Genomic DNA, 19,795 nt, shown 5'->3' with positions numbered 1-19,795 from the left:
AAAATCGCTACAGCCATTTCCGAGATACGAGTGGCCAAAATTTGGGATTTTTTTCTTCGTTTTTTTCTTCTACTTCTTTTTGCACACTTTGCAAAATCCGCCATAAAACACGAATGCATACTCCAATCGGGCTGAAATTTGATATACTTAAAGGACTCATTAAGGCGAATCTCAGTACCATGTTTGGTAGGAATTCGATGAACATTCACGGAGTTATGACCAATTATTTGCGTAAAATAAGGTCGAAGGTCTGTCACGCCCACAGGGTAAACCGCTTGAAGGAATGAGCTGAAAATTGCTATGTAGATGGAGTAACTATCGTAGGAGTGCCTTTTTGTGGTTTGAAAGGAATCGAGATAAAGACCACGGAGATATGACACAAAACTCAACCTATGTCACAATTACGCGATCGATTTTTATGAATAAAAAAACTATTAGTTTTCACGCCTACCAGGCAAACCGCTTAGAGCAGTGAGCTGAAAATCGGTGTGTAGCTGGAATAATTATCATAGAAAGTCCTTGCAGTAGTACAGAAGAATTGGATTACAAACTACTGAGTTATGATTCCAAAGCCAACTACATGTAGCATATGAGAGATCGAGATACTCTAATAGAACAGTCACTTTAATAGAGCATTCAGCTACGTATATAACTTACTCCATTACAGAATTATTTGACATTGCAAGTTATTCTGTAGGGAGTTCAGCTACAAATATGTTGCTGTAGAGATTCAGAACATTATAAGTCACACTGAAGAGAATTCAGCTATAAACAAGCCACCTTATAGAGACAACAAGTCACTCTGTAGAGAATTCAGCTACAAACAAGTCACTGTGTAAAGGGTTCAGCTACAAGATAGCTACCCAGTAGAGAGTTCATCTAGATTAGCTATAAACAAGTTACTTTATGCAATGTTCATTTACAAGTAAGTCACTCTGTAGAGACTTCAGCTACAAATAAGTCACTCTATAGTACAAAACAAATCACCGTGTAGCTGGAGAGTTCAGCAACCAATCAAAAAAACCACTCTGTAAAGAGTGCAGCTATACAAACATGTTATGACTCTATAGAAAAAGCTATAACTCTATAGAGAGATCAGCTAGAAACAATTAGTCATCCAGTAGAGAGATCAGCTACAAGACATCACTTTATAAAGAGTTTTGTTACAAAGAAACCACCATGTAGAGAGTTCAGCTGCAAACATATCACCCTGTAGAGAGTGCAGCTAGAAAAAGTCATCCTGTAGAGAGATCAGCTAGAAGGCTCACCTTGTAGAGAGTTCAACTACAAACAAATCACCCTGCAGATATTTCAGCTACAAACAAGTCACCCTATAGAGAGATCAGCTAGAAGAAGTTACCTTGTACAGAGCTCAGCTACAAAGAAACCATCATATAAAGAGTTCAGCTGCAAACAAATCACACTGTAGAAAGTTCAGCTACGAACAGATCACCCTATGGAGAGATCAGCTAGAAGAAATCACCTTGTAGAGAGTTCAGCTGCAAACAAATCATCTGTAGATAGTTCAGCCAGAAACACGTTCACCCTGTAGAGAGATCAGCTAGAAACAAGTCACCCCATAGAGAGAGCAGCTATATACAAAGAAACCATCCTGTATATAGAGAGTTCAATTACAAACAGATAACCCTATAGAGAGTTCAGCTACAAACAATCCACCCTGTAGAGAGAGCAGCTAGAAGATGTTACCTTGTAGATAGTTCAGCTACAAACAAACCACCCTGTAGAAAGATCAGCTAGAAGAAGTCACCTTGTAGAGAGTTCAGCTACAAACAAACTACCATGTAGAGAGTTCAGCTAGAAGAAGTTACCTTGTAGAGAGTTCAGCTACAAACAGACTACCATGTAGAGAGTTCTACTAGAAGAAGTTACCTTGTAGAGAGAGTTCAGCTATAAAGAAACCATTCTGTAGAGTCAGAGCTCAGCTGCAAACAAATAACCTGTACAGAATTCAGCTACAAGTAGAGAGTTCAGTTACAAAGAAACCACCATGTAGAGAGTTCAACTAGAAGAAGTTACCTTGTAGAGAGTTCAGCTACCAAGAAACCATTCTGTAAAGAGTTCAGCTGCAAATAAATCACCTATATTCAGAATTCAGCTACAAACAAATCGCCCTGTAGAAAGATCAGCTAGAAGGAGTCACCTTGTAGAGAGTTCAGTTACAAAGAAACCACCATTTAGAGAATTCAGCTACAAACAAACCACCATGTAGAGAGTTCAACTAGAAGAAGTTACCTTGTAGAGAGTTCAGCTACCAAGAAACCATTCTGTAAAGAGTTCAGCTGCAAATAAATCACCTATATTCAGAATTCAGCTACAAACAAATCACCCTGTAAAGAGATCAGCTAGAAGAAGTTATCTTGTAGATAGTTCAGCTACAAACAAACCACCCTGTAGAAAGATCAGCTAGAAGAAGTCCCCTTGTAGAGAGTTCAGCTACAAACAAACTACCATGTAGAGAGTTCAGCTAGAAGAAGTTACCTTGTAGAGAGTTCAGCTACAAAGAAACCATTCTGTAAAGTCAGAGCTCAGCTGCAAACAAATCACCTGTACAGAATTCAGCTACAAACAAATCACCCTGTAGAAAGATAAGCTAGAAGGAGTCATCTTGTAGAGAGTTCAGTTACAAAGAAACCACCATGTAGAGAATTCAGCTACAAACAAACCACCATGTAGAGAGTTCAACTAGAAGAAGTTACCTTGTAGAGAAGTTCAGCTACCAAGAAACCATTCTGTAAACAGCTCAGCTACAAACAAATCACCCTGTAGAAAGATCAGCTAGAAGAAGTTACCTTGTAGAGAGTTCAGCTACAAAGAAACCATCATGTAGAAAGTTCAACTGCAAACAAATCAGCTGTAGAGAGTTCAGCTACAAACAAATCTCCCTGTAGAGAGATCAGCTAGAAGAAGTTTCCTTGTAGAGAATTCAGCTACAAATCAATCACCCTGTAGAGAGATCAGCTAGAAAATGTTACCTTGTAGATAGTTCAGCTACAAACAAATCACCCTGTAGAAAGATCAGCTAGAAGAAGTCACCTTGTAGAGAGTTCAGCTAGAAGAAGTTACCTTGTAGAGAGTTCAGCTACAAAGAAACCATTCTGTAAAGAGCTCAGCTGCAAACAAATCACCTGTACAGAATTCAGCTACAAGCAAATCACCCTGTAGAGAGATCAGCTAGAAGAAGTTATCTTGTAGAGAGTTCAGCTACAAATCAATCACCCTGTAGAGAGATCAGCTAGAAAATGTTACCTTGTAGATAGTTCAGCTACAAACAAATCACCCTGTAGAAAGATCAGCTAGAAGAAGTCACCTTGTAGAGAGTTCAGCTACAAACAACCACCATTTAGAGAGTTCAGCTAGAATAAGTTACCTTGTAGAGAGAGTTCAGCTACAAAGAAACCATTCTGTAAAGAGCTCAGTTGCAAACAAATCACCTGTACAGAATTCAGCTACAAACAAATCACCCTGTAGAGAGATCAGCTAGAAAAAATTACCTTGTACAGAGTTCAGCTACAAAGAAACCACCATGTAGAGAGTTCAGCTGCAAAGCAATCACCCTGTAGAAAATTCAGCCACAAACAAATTGCCCTGTAGAAAGATCAGCTAGAAGAAGTCACCTTATAGAGAGTTCGGTTACAAAGAAACCACCATGTAGAGAGTTCAGCTATAAACTAGTGACCTTGTAGAGACATCAGCTAGAAGAAGTTACCTTGTAGAGAGTTCAGCTACAAACAATTCACCCTGTAGAGAGATAAGCTAGAAGAAGTTACCTTGTAGAGAGTTCAGCTACAAAGAAACCACCATGTAGAGAGTTCAGCTGCAAACAAATCACCCTGTAGAAAGATCAGCTAGAAGAAGTCACCTTGTAGAGAGTTTGGTTACAAAGAAACCATTCTGTAAAGAACTCAGCCGCAAACAAATCACCTGTACAGAATTCAGCTACAAACAAATCACCCTGTAGAAAGATCAGTTAGTAGATGTTACTTTGTAGAGAGTTTAGTTACAAAGAAACCACCATGTAGAGAATTCCGCTACAAATAAATCACCCTGTAGAGAGATCAGCTAGAAGAAATCACCTTGTAGAGAGTTCAGCTACAAAGAAACCACCATGTAGAGAGTTCAGCTGCAAAGAAATCACCCTGTAGAAAATTCAGCCACAAACAAATTTCCCTGTAGAAAGATCAGTTAGAAGGAGTTACCATGTAGAGATTTCAGCTACAAAGAAACTATTCTGTAAATAGTTCAGCTGCAAACAAATCACCTGTACGGAATTCAGCTACAAACAAATCACCCTGTAGAGAGATCAGCTAGAAGAAGTTATCTTGTAGATAGTTCAGCTACAAATGAATCACCCTGTAGAGAGATCAGCTAGAAGATGTTACCTTGTAGATAGTTCAGCTACAAACAAATCACCCTGTAGAGAGATCAGCTAGAAGAAGTTATCTTGTAGATAGTTCAGCTACAAATGAATCACCCTGTAGAAAGATCAGCTAGAAGAAGCCACCTTGTAGAGAGTTCAGCTACAAACGAACTACCATGTAGAGAGTTCAGCTAGAAGAAGGTACCTTGTAGAGAGTTTAGCTACAAAGAAACCATTCTGTAAAGAGCTCAGTTGCAAACAAAACACCTGTACAGAATTCAGCTACAAACAAATCACCCTGTAGAGAGATCAGCTAGTAGAAATTACCTTGTAGAGAGTTCAGCTAAAAAGAAACCATTCTGTAAAGAGCTCAGCTGCAAACAAATCACCTGTACAGAATTCAGCTACAAACAAATCACCCTGTAGAAAGATCAGCTAGAAGAAGTTACCTTGTAGATAGTACAAACAAATCACCCTGTAGAGAAATCAACTAGAAGAAGTTACCTTGTAGATCGTTCAGCTACAAACAATTCACCCTGTAGAGAGAGCAGCTAGAAGATGTCACCTTGTAGAGTGTTCAGTTACAAAGAAACCAACATGGAGAGTTCTGTAATAAATATATGTATTATATATATAATGTTTTGTACATTTACTGATAAAATCAGAATTATTTAAAGTACATCTGCTTTATGTTTTCTTCTTCCTGTGGTAAAGAAAAAAAGATAGGTTTAAAAAGTCCCAAAGCCGGCAATAGGCCGGCTTTGGTGTATACAAATACAAAAAGAAGTGAAATCTAATCCAAAACAGCCAAGCTGTAAAAAAACGAGTGCGGCCCTCAAAAAGGCTATGGTGAAAAAAGATGTGAAATCCAAGGTGGCGGCCAAGAAATGGCTGTGATGGTAGGTTAATGGTAAAAATTTTAATAACGACAATTCAGATGAATTTTGTGCCAAGACCAAGCAGCACCAAATTCACCTGAATTGTCGTTATTAAAATTTTTACCATTAACCACCATCACAGCCATTTCTTGGCCGCCACCTTGGATTTCACATCTTTTTTCACCATAGCCTTTTTGAGGGACGCACCCATTTTTTTACAGCTTGGCTGTTTTGGATTAGATAATCAGTATCAAGACACACAGTAGTGTGTCGTGCGGCCCAAGCCGGCACGCCACACCATGAGTATATTAACAGGAAGAAAGAAAGCACACTTTTCATACCTATGTAGCTCTGTGATCCCTAATCCAATTGGAACCAAATTTGCTAGAGAAATTCCAGCTGGAGTCTACATACCAATTTTGAAGAAAATTGCCCCAGCCATTTCCGAGATACGAGCAAACAAAATTTCATTTTAATTCCTTCATTTTTTTCCCTTCTTCTACTTCTTCATTTCGCACACTTTGCAAAATCCGCCATAAAATACGTATGTGCGCTTCATTCGGGCTGAAATTTAGCACACTCAAAGGGCTCATAAAGGCGAATCTCAGTACCAACATTGGTAGGAATCCAATGAACATTCACGGAGTTATGAATGATTATTTGCGTAAAATAAGATCGAAGGTCTGTCATGCCCACAGGGTAAACCCCTTGAAGGAATGAGCTGAAAATTGCTATGTAGACGGAGTAACCATCGTAGGAGTGCCTTTTTGTGGTTTGAAAAGAATTGAGATAAAGACCATGGAGATATGACACAAATCCCAACCTGTGCCACAATTATGCAATCAATTTTTATGAATAAAAAACTATTAGTTTTTATGCCTACCAGGCAAACTGCTTAGAGCAATGTGCTGAAAATCGGTGTGTAGCTGGAATAATCATCTAATCATCATAGAAAGTCCTTGCAGTAGTACAGAAGAATCGGATTACAAACCACTGACATGTAGCAAATGCAAGATCAAGATATTCTAATAGAACAGTCACCCTAATAGAGCAGTCAGCTACGTTTATAACTTACTCCATTAAAGAATTATTTTACATTGCAAGTTATTCTGTATGGAGTTCAGCTACAGTTAATCTTATAGACAATTCAGCTAGAAATAAGTCACCCTGTAGAGAGATCAGCTAGAAGAAGATACCTGTAATGAGTTCAGATACAAAGAAACTATCCTGTAAAGAGTTCAGCTACAAACAGATCACCCTGTAGAGAGTTCAGCTACAAGCAATTCACCCTGTAGAGAGATCAGCTAGAAGAACTTACCTTTTAGAGAGTTCAGCTACAAAGAAACCATCATGTGGAGAGTTCAGCTGCAAACAAATCACCCTGTAGAGAGTTCAGCTACGAAAAGATCCCCTTGTAGAGAGCTCAGCTATGAAAAGATCACCCTGTAGAGAGTTCAGCTAGAAGAATTCACCTTGTAGAGAGTTCAGCTATAAAGAAACCACCATGTAGAGAGTTCAGCTGCAAACAAATCATCCTGTAGAGTATTCAGCTACAAATAAATCGCCCTGTAGAGAGATCAGTTAGAAACAACTCACCCTGTAGTTAGATCAGCTAGAAGAAGTTACCTTGTAGAGAGTTCAGTTGCAAACAAATCACCCTGTTGAGAGCTCAACTACAAACAGATAACCCTACAGAGAGTTTAGCTACATTTCAAGTCACCCAGTAGAGAGATCAGCTGCAAAAAAAGTTATCCTGTAGGGATTAATTGACATGTAATATATGTAGTAGTTGTAACATGGGCACGAGTGATTTGCCTGAAATATACACACGAGCACGAGGGCACAGCCCGAGTGCGAGTGTGTATATTTCAGGCAAATCACAAGTGCCCATGTTACAAATAATATATTCCACTTGGGTGACTCACCTGCAAGTGTACATGGAAACTGCAGGAATGCTTTGCGAGTGTATTTATATGGGACCATGTGGCTATCGATTGTGGGTAATGTCGTAAGAGCAACGACAAGGCGCTACTGAGAGGAGGAACGTAAGTGTATCGTCACGAGCAAGCAGATCACTTCGATTGTGGGTACGCAATTAAGCACAGGAAGCCCAAATACGAGCTGAACAGCTCATAATGAAGCTTAACTAGCCATGAATAAACTAAAGCAGTGATTATGTTTACAGCACTATAATGGCCTAGCCAATTAAGCACCACGCCCAGTCACTACACATGTGTGACATCGCGCCAGGTGTCTAAACAGCAATGTAAAGACGATTCAACTACACTAAAGTACTTACTTTACTAGCCATGAATAAACTAAAGTAGTGAATACTATTAACACTAATGGCCAAATCAATTAAGCGCTATACACAGTGTCTGTGGGACATCGTCACATGACTATTGAATGCAACATGTTCAATATAAACTAACCTGTGACCTTCTTCATTCAGTAAAACAATGAACTATCTTCTTTCCCAAGTCCATGATCTACACTTTGGCTCACTTTACAAAAACTAAATCCCACTATCGATCCTGTGAAGTGTCGCTATATTGTATATACTACCTCCTATTCTCGTTAATGCATTCCTGAGCACTGCTAGCAGTGCTACTATACCACTTATACACCTTCTCTTCCCTTTGAAGTGAGGTGTGAAAGTGGTATATATGTATTATATATATAATTTGTACATTTATTGATAAAATCAGAATTAGTCAAAGTATTTATAAAATCTGTTTCATCTTTTTCTTCTTCCTGTGGTAAAGAAAAAAGATAGGTTAAAAAGCCCCAAAGCTGGCCATAGGCCGGCTTTGGGATATACAAATACAAAAAGAAGTGAAATCTAATCCAAAACAGCCAAGCAGTAAAAAAAGGAGTGCGGTCCTCAAAAAGGCTATGGTGAAAAAAGATATGAAATCCAAGGTGGCGGCCAAGAAATGGCTGTGATGGTAGGTTAATGGTAAAAATTTTAATAACGACAATTCAGGTGAATTTTGTGCTAAGACCAAGCGGCACCAAATTCACCTGAATTGTCGTTATTAAAATTTTTACCATTAACCTACCATCACAGCCATTTCTTGGCCGCCACCTTGGATTTCACATCTTTTTTCACCATAGCCTTTTCAAGGGCTGCACTCCTTTTTTTACAGCTTGGCAGTTCTGGATTAGATATATACTGTGTAAACCATAGCTAATTTCAAATAACAAATAGTTATACAGTAACGTCATGCTAATGTAATGCCAAGATAATCCTGAAGTATTTGAGAGATGATGAGTTTTCAAAATCCACTAAAAGACCTATTTGTGACCAGATTTCACAGAACCGATCCAAATCGCACATCAGGCAAAATCAAACTAACACCACCAGTGGATAGCTACACTATCGTACTACAAGTTTTGACCCTCAGCACTACTCAAACTACACGAGGCTGGTTTTTACACACGTCTTTTCTGGGTGGTGTGGAGTGCTCAAATGGCGGTTTCAGGCCTTGTGTAGGACCTGGCTTGGCAAGAGTCAGTGGTTTACTGGTGGACAGCCTTATAATGTTGGCCAGACGTGTTCTCTGCTGATTTTGCTACATATCAGCCACTAAGGAGCCAGCACAGCCCTGTAATCTGGTGTCTGGACTCCAATCGTGGTCTGCCTCCATTTTGAGGTCTATCTTTTGCCCTCCCCGCCACCCCCCAACCTCCACCCCTTTGTGAGCACTCGTGATACTACTTCGCTCGTCCAACTGCTCAGATTTTCTATCTTATTTGGCGGGAAACTGTACAAGCAGCTACAAGTACTGGAAGTGGCTTGAAAGGTAACAGATTGATGCATCTTTTGTGTAAATTTCATACGCGTGCTTGCTATCCTTGGAGAGTTATGCTGGCTTCAATTCTTTAAAACCGTTTATCTCGGAACTTCTAATGTGCGATTTGGATCGTTTTTCCAAAATCCAGTCACATTTATAAAATGGTTAAAAACCTGCTAGCAGAAAGACCTCAGATATTGCAAATCTCACTTCCAATCAATGATTTGCTACAAGCTCTCCCAAGCATATTGTAGGATGATAGTCTGCAGTGGGCAAAGTCACCCAAGCCAACACGAGTTTCACCATTCCATTCATTCTATAAGCATGTCTAAAGTTCAATTATGAGAGGTATGGTTCAATACATTTGTCAGGATGAATGGAAAAGTCCAGTAATATTATGGAAAATTTTGCTTAATGCCAATCTGTTTTGTAGGCTGTTTTAACACCTTCAACGAAACTGCAGTAGATGGATTTTACCAAATACCTACATAGATGGGTAAGCTACCTTGTAGAATGATTATTTATTAATAGCATGTATTGTATGTAGGTGTGGTCCATATGGTCTTTTTACTGCTTTAGCACTATAAATATCTGTTAAATAAGCCAACAACTTGTGACCATTGCAATCACTCAAGCTGTGTTTTCAAACTGTTTCATTACTACACCTTCTGTTTAGGGACCAGTCTATTTTGCTTTTTTTTCTACCTATTTTTCTTTCCAGCAATTCTTTTATTTTTCACCTATTATGCTCCATATTTTGCTCAAGAATTATAATTTTGCTCAGCACTGATCTTTGTTAATTGAATATTTCCAAGTGCAAAGCTACAGTTTCGCCTTAAAGTGACTGTTCTATTAGAGTATCTCGATCAGAAATTACTTCTAACATGTAAAGCAAGAAGCCAACTAATATTGCTTAACATGTGCGACTGTTTTATTAGGGTATCTCGATTGTCACTTGCTGTTCTTGCAACAATTAGCTATGCATTGTCAATATTTTAACGTGTCTGACTGTTCTATTAGAGTATCTCGATCTTTTGTGCAATTTTTATGTCCACTTCACAAAAATTGCACGTATTATGCCAGCATTTTGCTCTTTGCTTTTACCCAACCATTACGCCAAAAATTTTGCTGGCGAAATCGACGGGTCCCTACTTCTGTTATTCACACTGTTACGATGCCATGGAACATGCAATAGCAGCAACTGATCAGGTTCTTTGTCAACATGATTATCCTTACCAGTATTTGACTTCAGGAAGCAGCAATAAGGAGCAAGCTTAATTTCTCATCAGCTCTTCAACAAAAACATGTGCAGTCTTCTGTACTCATGTTAAGATGGCATAATGATTTTAGAAAAACATTTATTTCGATCCCATAATGACCCCACCGATGTTCCCATACAAAATGCTCTTGTTAGTCAAAGACCACACCCTCGATTCTTCATGTTTTAAAATGTTTGGCTTTTAAAATCCATAAAATCCTTTTGCTGGGTCCCTAATCTACATTAAAAAGTCGAATAAAATAATACAATTTAAATTCAGTTTTCGATAATCATCAATGTATCTATAAATAAAAGAAAATGTGGGTAAAAATAAGGTCATACAGAGTACAAAGTCCACACAAAACAGCCAAGCTGTGAAAAAAAGGACGTAGTATTTATGTAATAGCCTGGGTGAAAATTTTGTAAAATTAACAATGGTGGCCAAGAAATGACTGCAATGTTGTCAAATAAATATTAATAATGTGTTGCTACCTGTGATTTCACAACTTTTCCACCCAGACTATTAAAGGTCGCACCTTTTTACACAGCTTGGCTGTTTTGTTTTTTTGTGTAGATTACAGTGTTACAAGATGTCTGTTATACACAAGGTTCTACTTTGATAGTATACATACCTATAACACTCAAATTGACATCATCACTCCTCACACTATTACCCCACTCATTAGTCACAGTACAATAATACACTCCTTCATCAGATTCAACAAGATTAGGAATTGTTAACATTACTCCATTAACACCAGACACCTTATTAGGAAGACTATTAGTATGTCTTTTCCTCCACTGATACACAAAATTTCTCATATTTACACCACTTGCTGTAGCAGTGAACTGAGCAGTTCCTCTCTCACCAATTACTGGATTGGTTGGTGTAACACTGATGGATAACTGGTCTGTGTACATAGCATAGTCAAGATAACATGCACAGATTACTAGTTCTGTGAATGCTATCCCACTACTGGCCACTATGGACCTGTGAGAAGTGGCATTCATAACTAATTGATGACATATTGCTTGCACAATTCATTTCTACTACTAAAAACATTAATATTAAAGTAATTTGCTAAGAGTTGCAAGGTTATTTGATGACCATACGGACTTGTAGAGCATTTAGGACTTGTACAGTAATAACAGCAGGAATTACAATTAATAGTATATTAAAAATTATAAGTTTAAAAATGAAGCAGGGATCCAAGCAATAAAAAGTAGTGAAACAAGAGATGAACGATATATGGTAGCTATTACAGCATAGCTCGGTGGGAAATCCCTACTTTGGCATGGTATGACAATTATTTTGTGTTCAGTGCCAAAGTAGGAATTTCCCACTGAGCTATGGTGTAATAGCTACCATCATTCATCTCTTGTTTCACTACTTTTTATTGCTTGGATCCCTACTTCATTTTTAAATTTATAATTTTTAATATACTAGTTTGTTTAGTTTTTGTTAAGCATACCTATAAACATGTGACTGTTCTATTAGGGTGACTGCTGTATTAGAGTATCTCGAGTTGGCTTGTGCTTGCCCAAAAGGGGTGTGGTCATTGTGGTTTTGATCGATTATCAGAGTATCTCACCAACTTGAAGGTGTGTGGTCACTATTTCGTCATAAATACAGTTATAGTGTTGGTGTGGTCATCGTGGTTTCGATCAATAATGCATAGAATGAAGAATGGACGTGATCTTGTAGCCTATCGTGAAGACACGGGTAGCTAGTTATATAGTACTGGTACCTCCATACAGTAGCATAATCTAAGCACCTTAAATTTTGTGGCGTCAATTATGCTGCTTAAAGAAAGTGTTGATACGGAAAATTAATGCCTTGATATGATTTCGTTTGATGAAGAAGACAAGCAGCTTGCTTGAAGATAAAAGAAAAGACAAGGCGCAGAGGGCTTACACTCATCGGTAGGCTTGAGCCAATTATACTTTGAAAATAGTCTATTATGCTTTTGAGCAGTGCTAAAAAATCCAGACTATTATGCTCTCAAAATCAAGATTATGCTTGAAAGCTGACTGTTTTATTAGAGAATATTGTCATTTCCTGACTGCTGTATTAGAGTAAGTGACTGTTCTATTAGAGTATCTTGATCTTATTACAAGTACACAAAAAAATTTGGAATTTTCAACTAGAGTCGGGACCATAGCACATCGATAAAAAGTATTGAAACAAGTTGGAGTAGTCCATGATATTAAATCACAGTAAAACAATAAGAAGTGTTATATCCCTACTGCGCATTTCCGTTATGGTATCTTGAGCACAGTAGGGATATAACACTTCTTATTGTTTTACTGTGATTTAATATGGACTACTTCAACTTGTTTTAGTACTTTTTATCTATGTGCTGTGGTCCCTACTCTAGTTGCAAATTCCATTTTTTTTCGTGTACTTGTTTGTTAACTCTTTTTGTAAATAATTTTATTATGACTGGTGAACCCACGGATACCGTATCTGAAATGGCGCCACACGCCCCAGCTATATCAATTATTGTCTGAAAAGTGAAGTATCCATTACGCTTCGTTGTCAGCTATGCTCAACCTGTTACACAGCAATATGAATCAAGAACTTTTCCGGAAGCACCTCTACAATTTACGCATACCAAAAGAAATGGTGCACGCCCAATTTTATTAATTATCCAAGAGTCTGAAAAGTGAAGTATCCATTAAGTTTCGCTGTCGGCTATGTTCAACCCGTTTCACAGCAACACGAATCAAGAACTGTTTGAAAAGCACCTTTGCAATCAAAATAGCCACTATGAAAAATGCGGATGATTTCCGTTTCGAAGGAAAGCCATCACGTGCTTGCACCAAATCGACACCTTTCCCTGTCAGCAAAGATGAATGGGACACAAAGGAGGACACTGGTAAGTCCATGAAGAATGCATTGTACGTACTGTGGTATGCCAAAAGGCACCTGTCGGGCCAAAGCGACATCGAACAGTGAAAAAATCAAGCCCGTAGCCTTAGCCGTTATTGAGTTATACTTGTCTGAAGGCATCAGTCAGTCAGTCAGTTACGTACTTAGTCAGTCAGTAGAAAATTCCGTTGAATAAAATTTTTTTAAAATTCCGTAGCAACTTGTTGAAAGCATTTCGGTTTATCTGAAAGCTTGTTTGGGCATAGTTTTACCTCACCAATAGTGCCTCATCATCGTCAGGGAAAATTGAGGCTGGTTATTGGGTGATATTATTTCGTGGGCCACGCTTACTCTTTTGTCGTCCCTACTATACAGTTACTATCATACTGTATGATAAAGTGTGACTAATCAGTCATGAAATAGTAAAACTAATAGCACTGCAAGGTTTTTATATGAAATGCAGTAAAAATGTGCAGTGTATTCATGTTGTGCAGTATTTTTGGCGCATGCATTGCACATTTTAATTAAAATTCTTGAAAATTGTTCTACTATGCTGGCATAATACTTGATGCTTTCGTCAGCCTATTATGCTCGAAATTATGCCGGCGTAATTGGCGCAAGCCTACTCATTGGAACCCCAAAAAGCACATCCTACTGGTGAGTTTGTTTTTCATGGCATAAAATGGTGGCCGTGCGCTGCTTCGCTTGGCCTCTAGCTTCGCAACTGTGGTCAGTCAGGCAGTCAGGCAGTCAATCTAAAAATTAAAATTTTGGTGATTTTTAAATATTCTATATCTGGCCACCTGTAAGCGTTTTATTATAATTAATGCTATGCCATATATCATATGCACTAGTACCATTCCGTAAAGGTGATTTTTGTCTCGTAAGATGTCTCTAGGATGATTTTCAAAGGCGAATTTTGGGTGGCGCGCAAAATTTTTGGGGGAATCCCTACTTAAACGGTACTACTGTACCGTTTGATACACTAGCACAAAATTTATGTAAAGCAATTCTTGCACAAGAAGCATGTATCATACTGTAATACCAATTGTAGGGATCACACAACTACTACCAAAATGTGTTCGTCAAGATATTGAAAACTATTCAATGGTAACTGGTTGAATGACTTACTACTACAGTAGTTAAGGGCTTTAGCAAGGATAGTTATCTCAATAATATCTATAATGGTATTGTATGGGTCAGGATTGATTTTAATACAAAGAGTTCAGCTACATGACAAATCACCCTGTAACGAGTTCAGCTATGTCACAACACATCCTTTTAGAGATTTCATCTGCAAACAATTCACTCTGTTGAGAGTTCAGCTATAAAACATCACCCTGTAGAGAGTTCAGCTGAAAACAAACAAATTACCCAGTAGAGACTTCAGCAGTAATAAACAAGTCACCATGTAAAGACTTAGCTATGTTACAAGTCACCCAGTTAGTCCTTGTAGATAGTTAAACTACAAAACAAGCTACCATTCAGAGATTTCAGCTAAATCATAAGTCACGAGTAGCTACAAACAAGTCACCCAATAGAGAGTTGAGAGCTATAAACAAGTCACCCTGTAGAGTATTCAGCTACAAATAAGTTGCTCTGTACAGAGTTCAGCTGCAGTTCAGTCTAGGATATTAATTTATGTATCTGTACAGAATTTGTGTCCTCCTCATGTGATACCAGTTGTTTAAATGAGGATGAAACAGGGTGATGGATAGGCTGGAGTTGCCAAGGGCAGACCACACTGATATCTGGGACAAAATGAAGCTGAGTATTTCCACTATGTGTCACACACAACCATTCATCCGCTGAGTTACATTTTAAAGTATGAGATGCGCCGATATGTCAAAAAAATGGTCACATGGCATCTTGGATACACTGCAAGATGAAATAAAATGTGCTGTCAAAGGTGGCAGTGCCTTCAAAGGAATACTCATGGATATGGCACATCAGTGGTGTGTGGACACTGAATGATGATTGACACCATCATTGAAAAAATGAGAGAACGTACATACATACATACATACAATAAAAGCATGAATGTGTCCTTGGTCACATGCTGACATTGGACCACAGAGAAGTATTACATAAACACCGGTGTGAGCATGGAAAGGTGTGAAATATAAAATATATATACATACACAATGATTATAGTTTAAATCTCTGGAGAAAACCACTCACTGTATTTCCGGGCCATAAATATTCTCTGTGAAGCTTATATACATTTCTTTGCTGCAGTATCAAGCATTTGTTGCACCATGGCCTTTGGCAATGGAAGGATAAAATGTAACAGGTTCAATACATTCTCAACAGAGAAATGCTGATAATGCCCTAGTACACTTACACTGCACTTCTAGTGTGTCATAAAAGTTTAGGAAGTCTAAACGTTAGATACAGTACTGAGTGATTGGCACAGGAGATATTATTTTTGTTGTAACGTTCAGTCTTGCGGTAGGTAAGCAGCACTCAGATAGTTCAACAACAGCAATTACAACAATAACCAAAATATATCTTACATTACACGTGTCTCAAGTGTCTATCACTAGCCTATTTACACTTAGCTATATCTGCTGTCCAAGCTATATTACGCTATAACACATGTACTACACTATCCCCCTCTTTCAAGAAGACGTCTCAGCTTGAACTTAACTATGTGGTACAAAATCATTATAACGTGCAGGGGGTTGTTGGAGTCTCTCAGGATACCTTCTAGGTGGGGGTAAAGGTGACACAGCAGTCGGTCGTTGTGTGTCCACTGTTTGTCCGTTATCATCATCATCATCATCGTAATCAATGAGCTGCAAGTTAGTCCCAATACTTGGCATCCGTACTTGTTCATCATCTACTGACCCAGATGACTGTTCCACATTCTTCTGCTTTGTGTTAGTTACCTAGTTGGTATGGTCCTTCACACGGATGTTGCTAGGGCAAGGCTTCAGTCTGTCAAAGTGAACAACTTTGCGTTGCCTTTTCCCATCAATTTGCTTGATTCTGTATGTAGCCTCTGAGATCTGCTTGAGCACTTGGTAGGGTCCTGTCTAGGGATGGTGGAGTTTGCGATGTTGGCCTCTCTTCACAACTGATGAATGTAGCCACACAAGGTCCCCATCCCCTCTCTGGTATGGGTCTCCATGTAACTTCTTATCATAATACTCCTTTTGGCGCATATGTTGTCTACCCATCTGTTCACGAGCCAAGTCAAATGCTGAGGTCAACTGTTTCTTCAACGTGGCTGCATACTCATTAGGAGATTGAGATTCTGGTTTGCTGGTTCCAAACATTATGTCAACTGGCAAGCGTGCCTGCCTCCCAAACATCAGGTAGAAAGGTGTAAATCCGGTAGAGGGGTGTATACTGGTATTATACGCCATGCATGCCTTGCGTATATGCTGCTCCCAGTTGAATGGGTGTTCCTTAGAGCATGTTGCCAACATGCCTAAAAGAGTTCAGTTGAACCTTTCAACAAGGCCATCACACTGCGGATGGTATGGGGTCGTCCTGGTTTTACGTATGTTCAACAGTTTGCAGACCTCGGTAAGCAGTTCTGATTCAAATTGACGGCCTTGGTCTGAATGTAACTGTTCAGGTACTGAGTATCTCAGAAATACTTCATCCACTAGTCTAATTGCCACTGTCTGTGCCTCCTGGTTGGGGATAGGTAGAGCCTCCATCCACCTTGTAAAGTAGTCACCGACCACCATGACATATGAATTTTCACTGTTACTCTCAGGAAGAGGACCAAGAAGGTCTACTGCCATTATCCGTGTTGGATACCCAGCAGTTATGGTACCCAGTGGTGCACGTCGTCTTGGGGCTTGTGACTTTCTAGTAGCACACTCTGGACATGTTTGGCACCAGTCTCGCACAGCATTAAAGTGTCCTGGCCAATAGTATCTCTCTTTCAATTTATTAAGGGTCTTATCTTGGCCTAAGTGGCCTCCTCCTGTACCTTCATGTAATTCCTTCAAAATTACCTGTTGCAAGGACTGAGGAACAATCAATTGAAGCCAACTGTGGCTCTCTGATGGGGTGTGGTAGTGACGCCATAGTACTCCTTCTTGAACAACAAGTTGGTCCCACTGTTGGTGAAGCCTTCGGTAAGAGGGACATTGACTTTGAGCAAACTCAGCACTAGGCTTTTTGTCTGTTTCCTTTGCCTGTAGTATTCCACCAATACTTCCATCCAATAGTTGTGCTTGACGTAGATCCTCAGCTGTGTGGTTATCTGTAAGATTGGCAGCTGACACTTGAAGCTCTTCGGGATTACCTTGCACAGGTGGTATCACAGGGTCTGTGGTGACATGTGATGATCTTCCACATTGGCGACATGGAATTCTGGATAGTACGTCAGCATTATTGTGTCTTCTCCCTGGACGATGGATGATGGTAAACTGAAACTCCTGAAGTTTCTCTAGCCACCGAGCCAACTGTCCATCAGGCTCCTTGAAGTTTTGGATCCAGGTCAAAGCTCCATGGTCTGTACGGATCATAAAAGTATGTCCCAGTAAGTATTGCTTAAATTGCTGCAAAAAGGTCACAACTGACAGTAACTCCCTTCGTGTAACACAATAGTTTCTCTCAGCCTTACTGAGACATCTGCTGGCATACACAATCACTTGTTCATCGCCATTCTCATTGACCTGAGAGAGTACTGCCCCAATAGCTTGGTCACTAGCATCAGTGTCCACAATAAAAGGTCTGGACCAGTCAGGTAGAGCCAGGATGGGTGCTGATGTTAAAAGAGATTTTAAAGTATTAAAGCAACCCTGGCATTGGTCTGTCCATAAAAACGGTACCCCTTTCTCAGTAAGCTTGTGTAAGGGCTTAGCAACCGCAGCAAAGTCCTTGACAAATCTTCTATAATAATTAGCAAGCCCTAAGAACTGCTGGACTTCTTTCACTGATCTTGGAGTAAGCCATTCAGTTACTTTCGAAGTCTTGTCAGGATCAGGATAAATCCCATCAGGAGAGATGATATGCCCCAAAAATGTCACTTTGTGCTGAAGAAATTGGCATTTGCTAGGGTGCAGCTTAAGCCCAGCCTGTCGTAGACGGTCCAGGACTTGTTGAAGATTGTGCAAATGCTGGTCAAAAGTCTTCCCAAAAATAATGATGTCATCTATGTATACCAGGCATGTATTCCACTGGATACCTGCTAACACCAGATTCATTAGTCTTTGGAACGTTGCTGGGGCAATGCACAAGCCAAAAGGCATTACATTAAATTCAAATAGGCCTTGTTGGGTGCAAAAGGCTGTTTTCTCCCGGTCACTGGGGTTCACTTCGACTTGCCAATACCCGCTCTTCAAATCTAAGGTTGAGAACCATGATGAACCTGCAAGGGTATCAAAGGTGTCATCTACCCTTGGCAGGGGGTACGCATCCTTTCGTGTGACTGCATTGACTTTTCTGTAATCTATACAGAATCGAATTGACCCATCCTTCTTTTGGACTAAGACAACAGGTGATGCCCATGGACTCTTTGATGGGGAGATGATCTTCTTGCTTAACATATCCTCAAGTAGTTGTTCTACCTTTTCCCTACTTGGCACAGGCACCCGACGAGCTGCTTGGCGGATTGGCGGGGCATCTCCTGTATCAATATGGTGGGAAAGCACCTGTGTATGACCTAAGTCGTTAGGACCAGAAGCAATCACATCAGAATACAGTGACAGCAATGCTAGGAGCTTGTCTTGCTGGGTCTGGCTAACATCATCTGGTAATTGATTAATATTGTCTGTGTAGACTGGTACAGAGGTATTACTGCTAGTAGTTGCATCAACATTTCCCACAACATTAACATTTCTTTCCTCAACAGTTTCTGCATTTGCCAACTTGGTTCCTCTGTACAGTGTCTCTGGTATCAGGTCTGTATTGATCAGTCTCACAGGCACTAGCTTGGTCTGTGGTGTGACTACTGCCCTAGCTACAAATACTGGACTCTGCACCCCCTCCACCATCCAGGTAATGCCATTAATTTCTTGCTTCTCTGAACATTCAATTCGTCCCATGACCTCTAGCTCACTAACAGGAGGTATGACAGTTGTATCTTGTAGGACTACTTTCCCCAGGAGTGAATCTTTGGGAGAGAGGCGTGGTACCAATGGAATACAGGTTTTGTTGTTGACACACAGCTTCCTTTGTCCCAGGTCAAGAACACAGTTGTGAGAATCTAAGAAATCTAGTCCGAGCATTGCATCTGCAGTGATGTTGTCAGCAATGATCAACCTGTGTTGGAATTCAAGGCCAGCAATAGTCAAAGGGAAGGTACTTGCTCCACGTACCTTTAGTGGTATTCCATCGACCCCAACTAGTTTCTGGTGAATTACCGGTTCCACAATGATGCTCCTTTGGCCAACTTTATCCAAAACATCTCCACTCAGTAGGGACACTCCTGCACCAGTATCAACTAAACAGGATATCTCCATTCCAGCAACACAAACAGGCAAAAAATAACTGGACACACTGTTTATTGTAATGGTTGCCACATCACTGCTCCTACTGCCTGTTTCACATATTGTCTTAGTGTTGGCCTGACTCTCAATCACACTATCAACACCCTGATTACACTTAATACAAATGTGCCTTGGGCACTGCTCATTTGCATTAACA

At 39.6% G+C, this 19,795-nt stretch overlaps 2 protein-coding genes across 2 annotated transcripts in view; both read right to left on the bottom strand.

Moving 5' to 3' along the window:
* Positions 1-16,617, bottom strand: part of LOC136266484 (contactin-4-like) — a 38,170-nt gene extending 21,553 nt beyond the window's left edge. Inside the window, exons 1-3 of the mRNA XM_066061498.1 lie at positions 16,282-16,617; positions 15,890-16,074; positions 10,944-11,302 (exon numbers count right to left, since the gene is read on the bottom strand). Of these exons, the coding sequence (XP_065917570.1) occupies positions 10,944-11,302; positions 15,890-16,074; positions 16,282-16,617 (880 nt within the window). The remainder of the gene's footprint in view (positions 1-10,943; positions 11,303-15,889; positions 16,075-16,281) is intronic.
* The window catches only part of LOC136267074 (receptor-type tyrosine-protein phosphatase S-like), a 336,067-nt gene that overhangs the window by 303,473 nt on the left and 12,799 nt on the right, over positions 1-19,795 (bottom strand). The window lies entirely within an intron of this gene.

Source organism: Dysidea avara, chromosome 9, assembly GCF_963678975.1.
Source record: "Dysidea avara chromosome 9, odDysAvar1.4, whole genome shotgun sequence".
NCBI classification, from domain to species: Eukaryota; Metazoa; Porifera; class Demospongiae; order Dictyoceratida; family Dysideidae; genus Dysidea; species Dysidea avara.
Note: the sequence above shows the minus strand (reverse complement) of the source record. Positions and strands in the feature narration are given on the sequence as shown.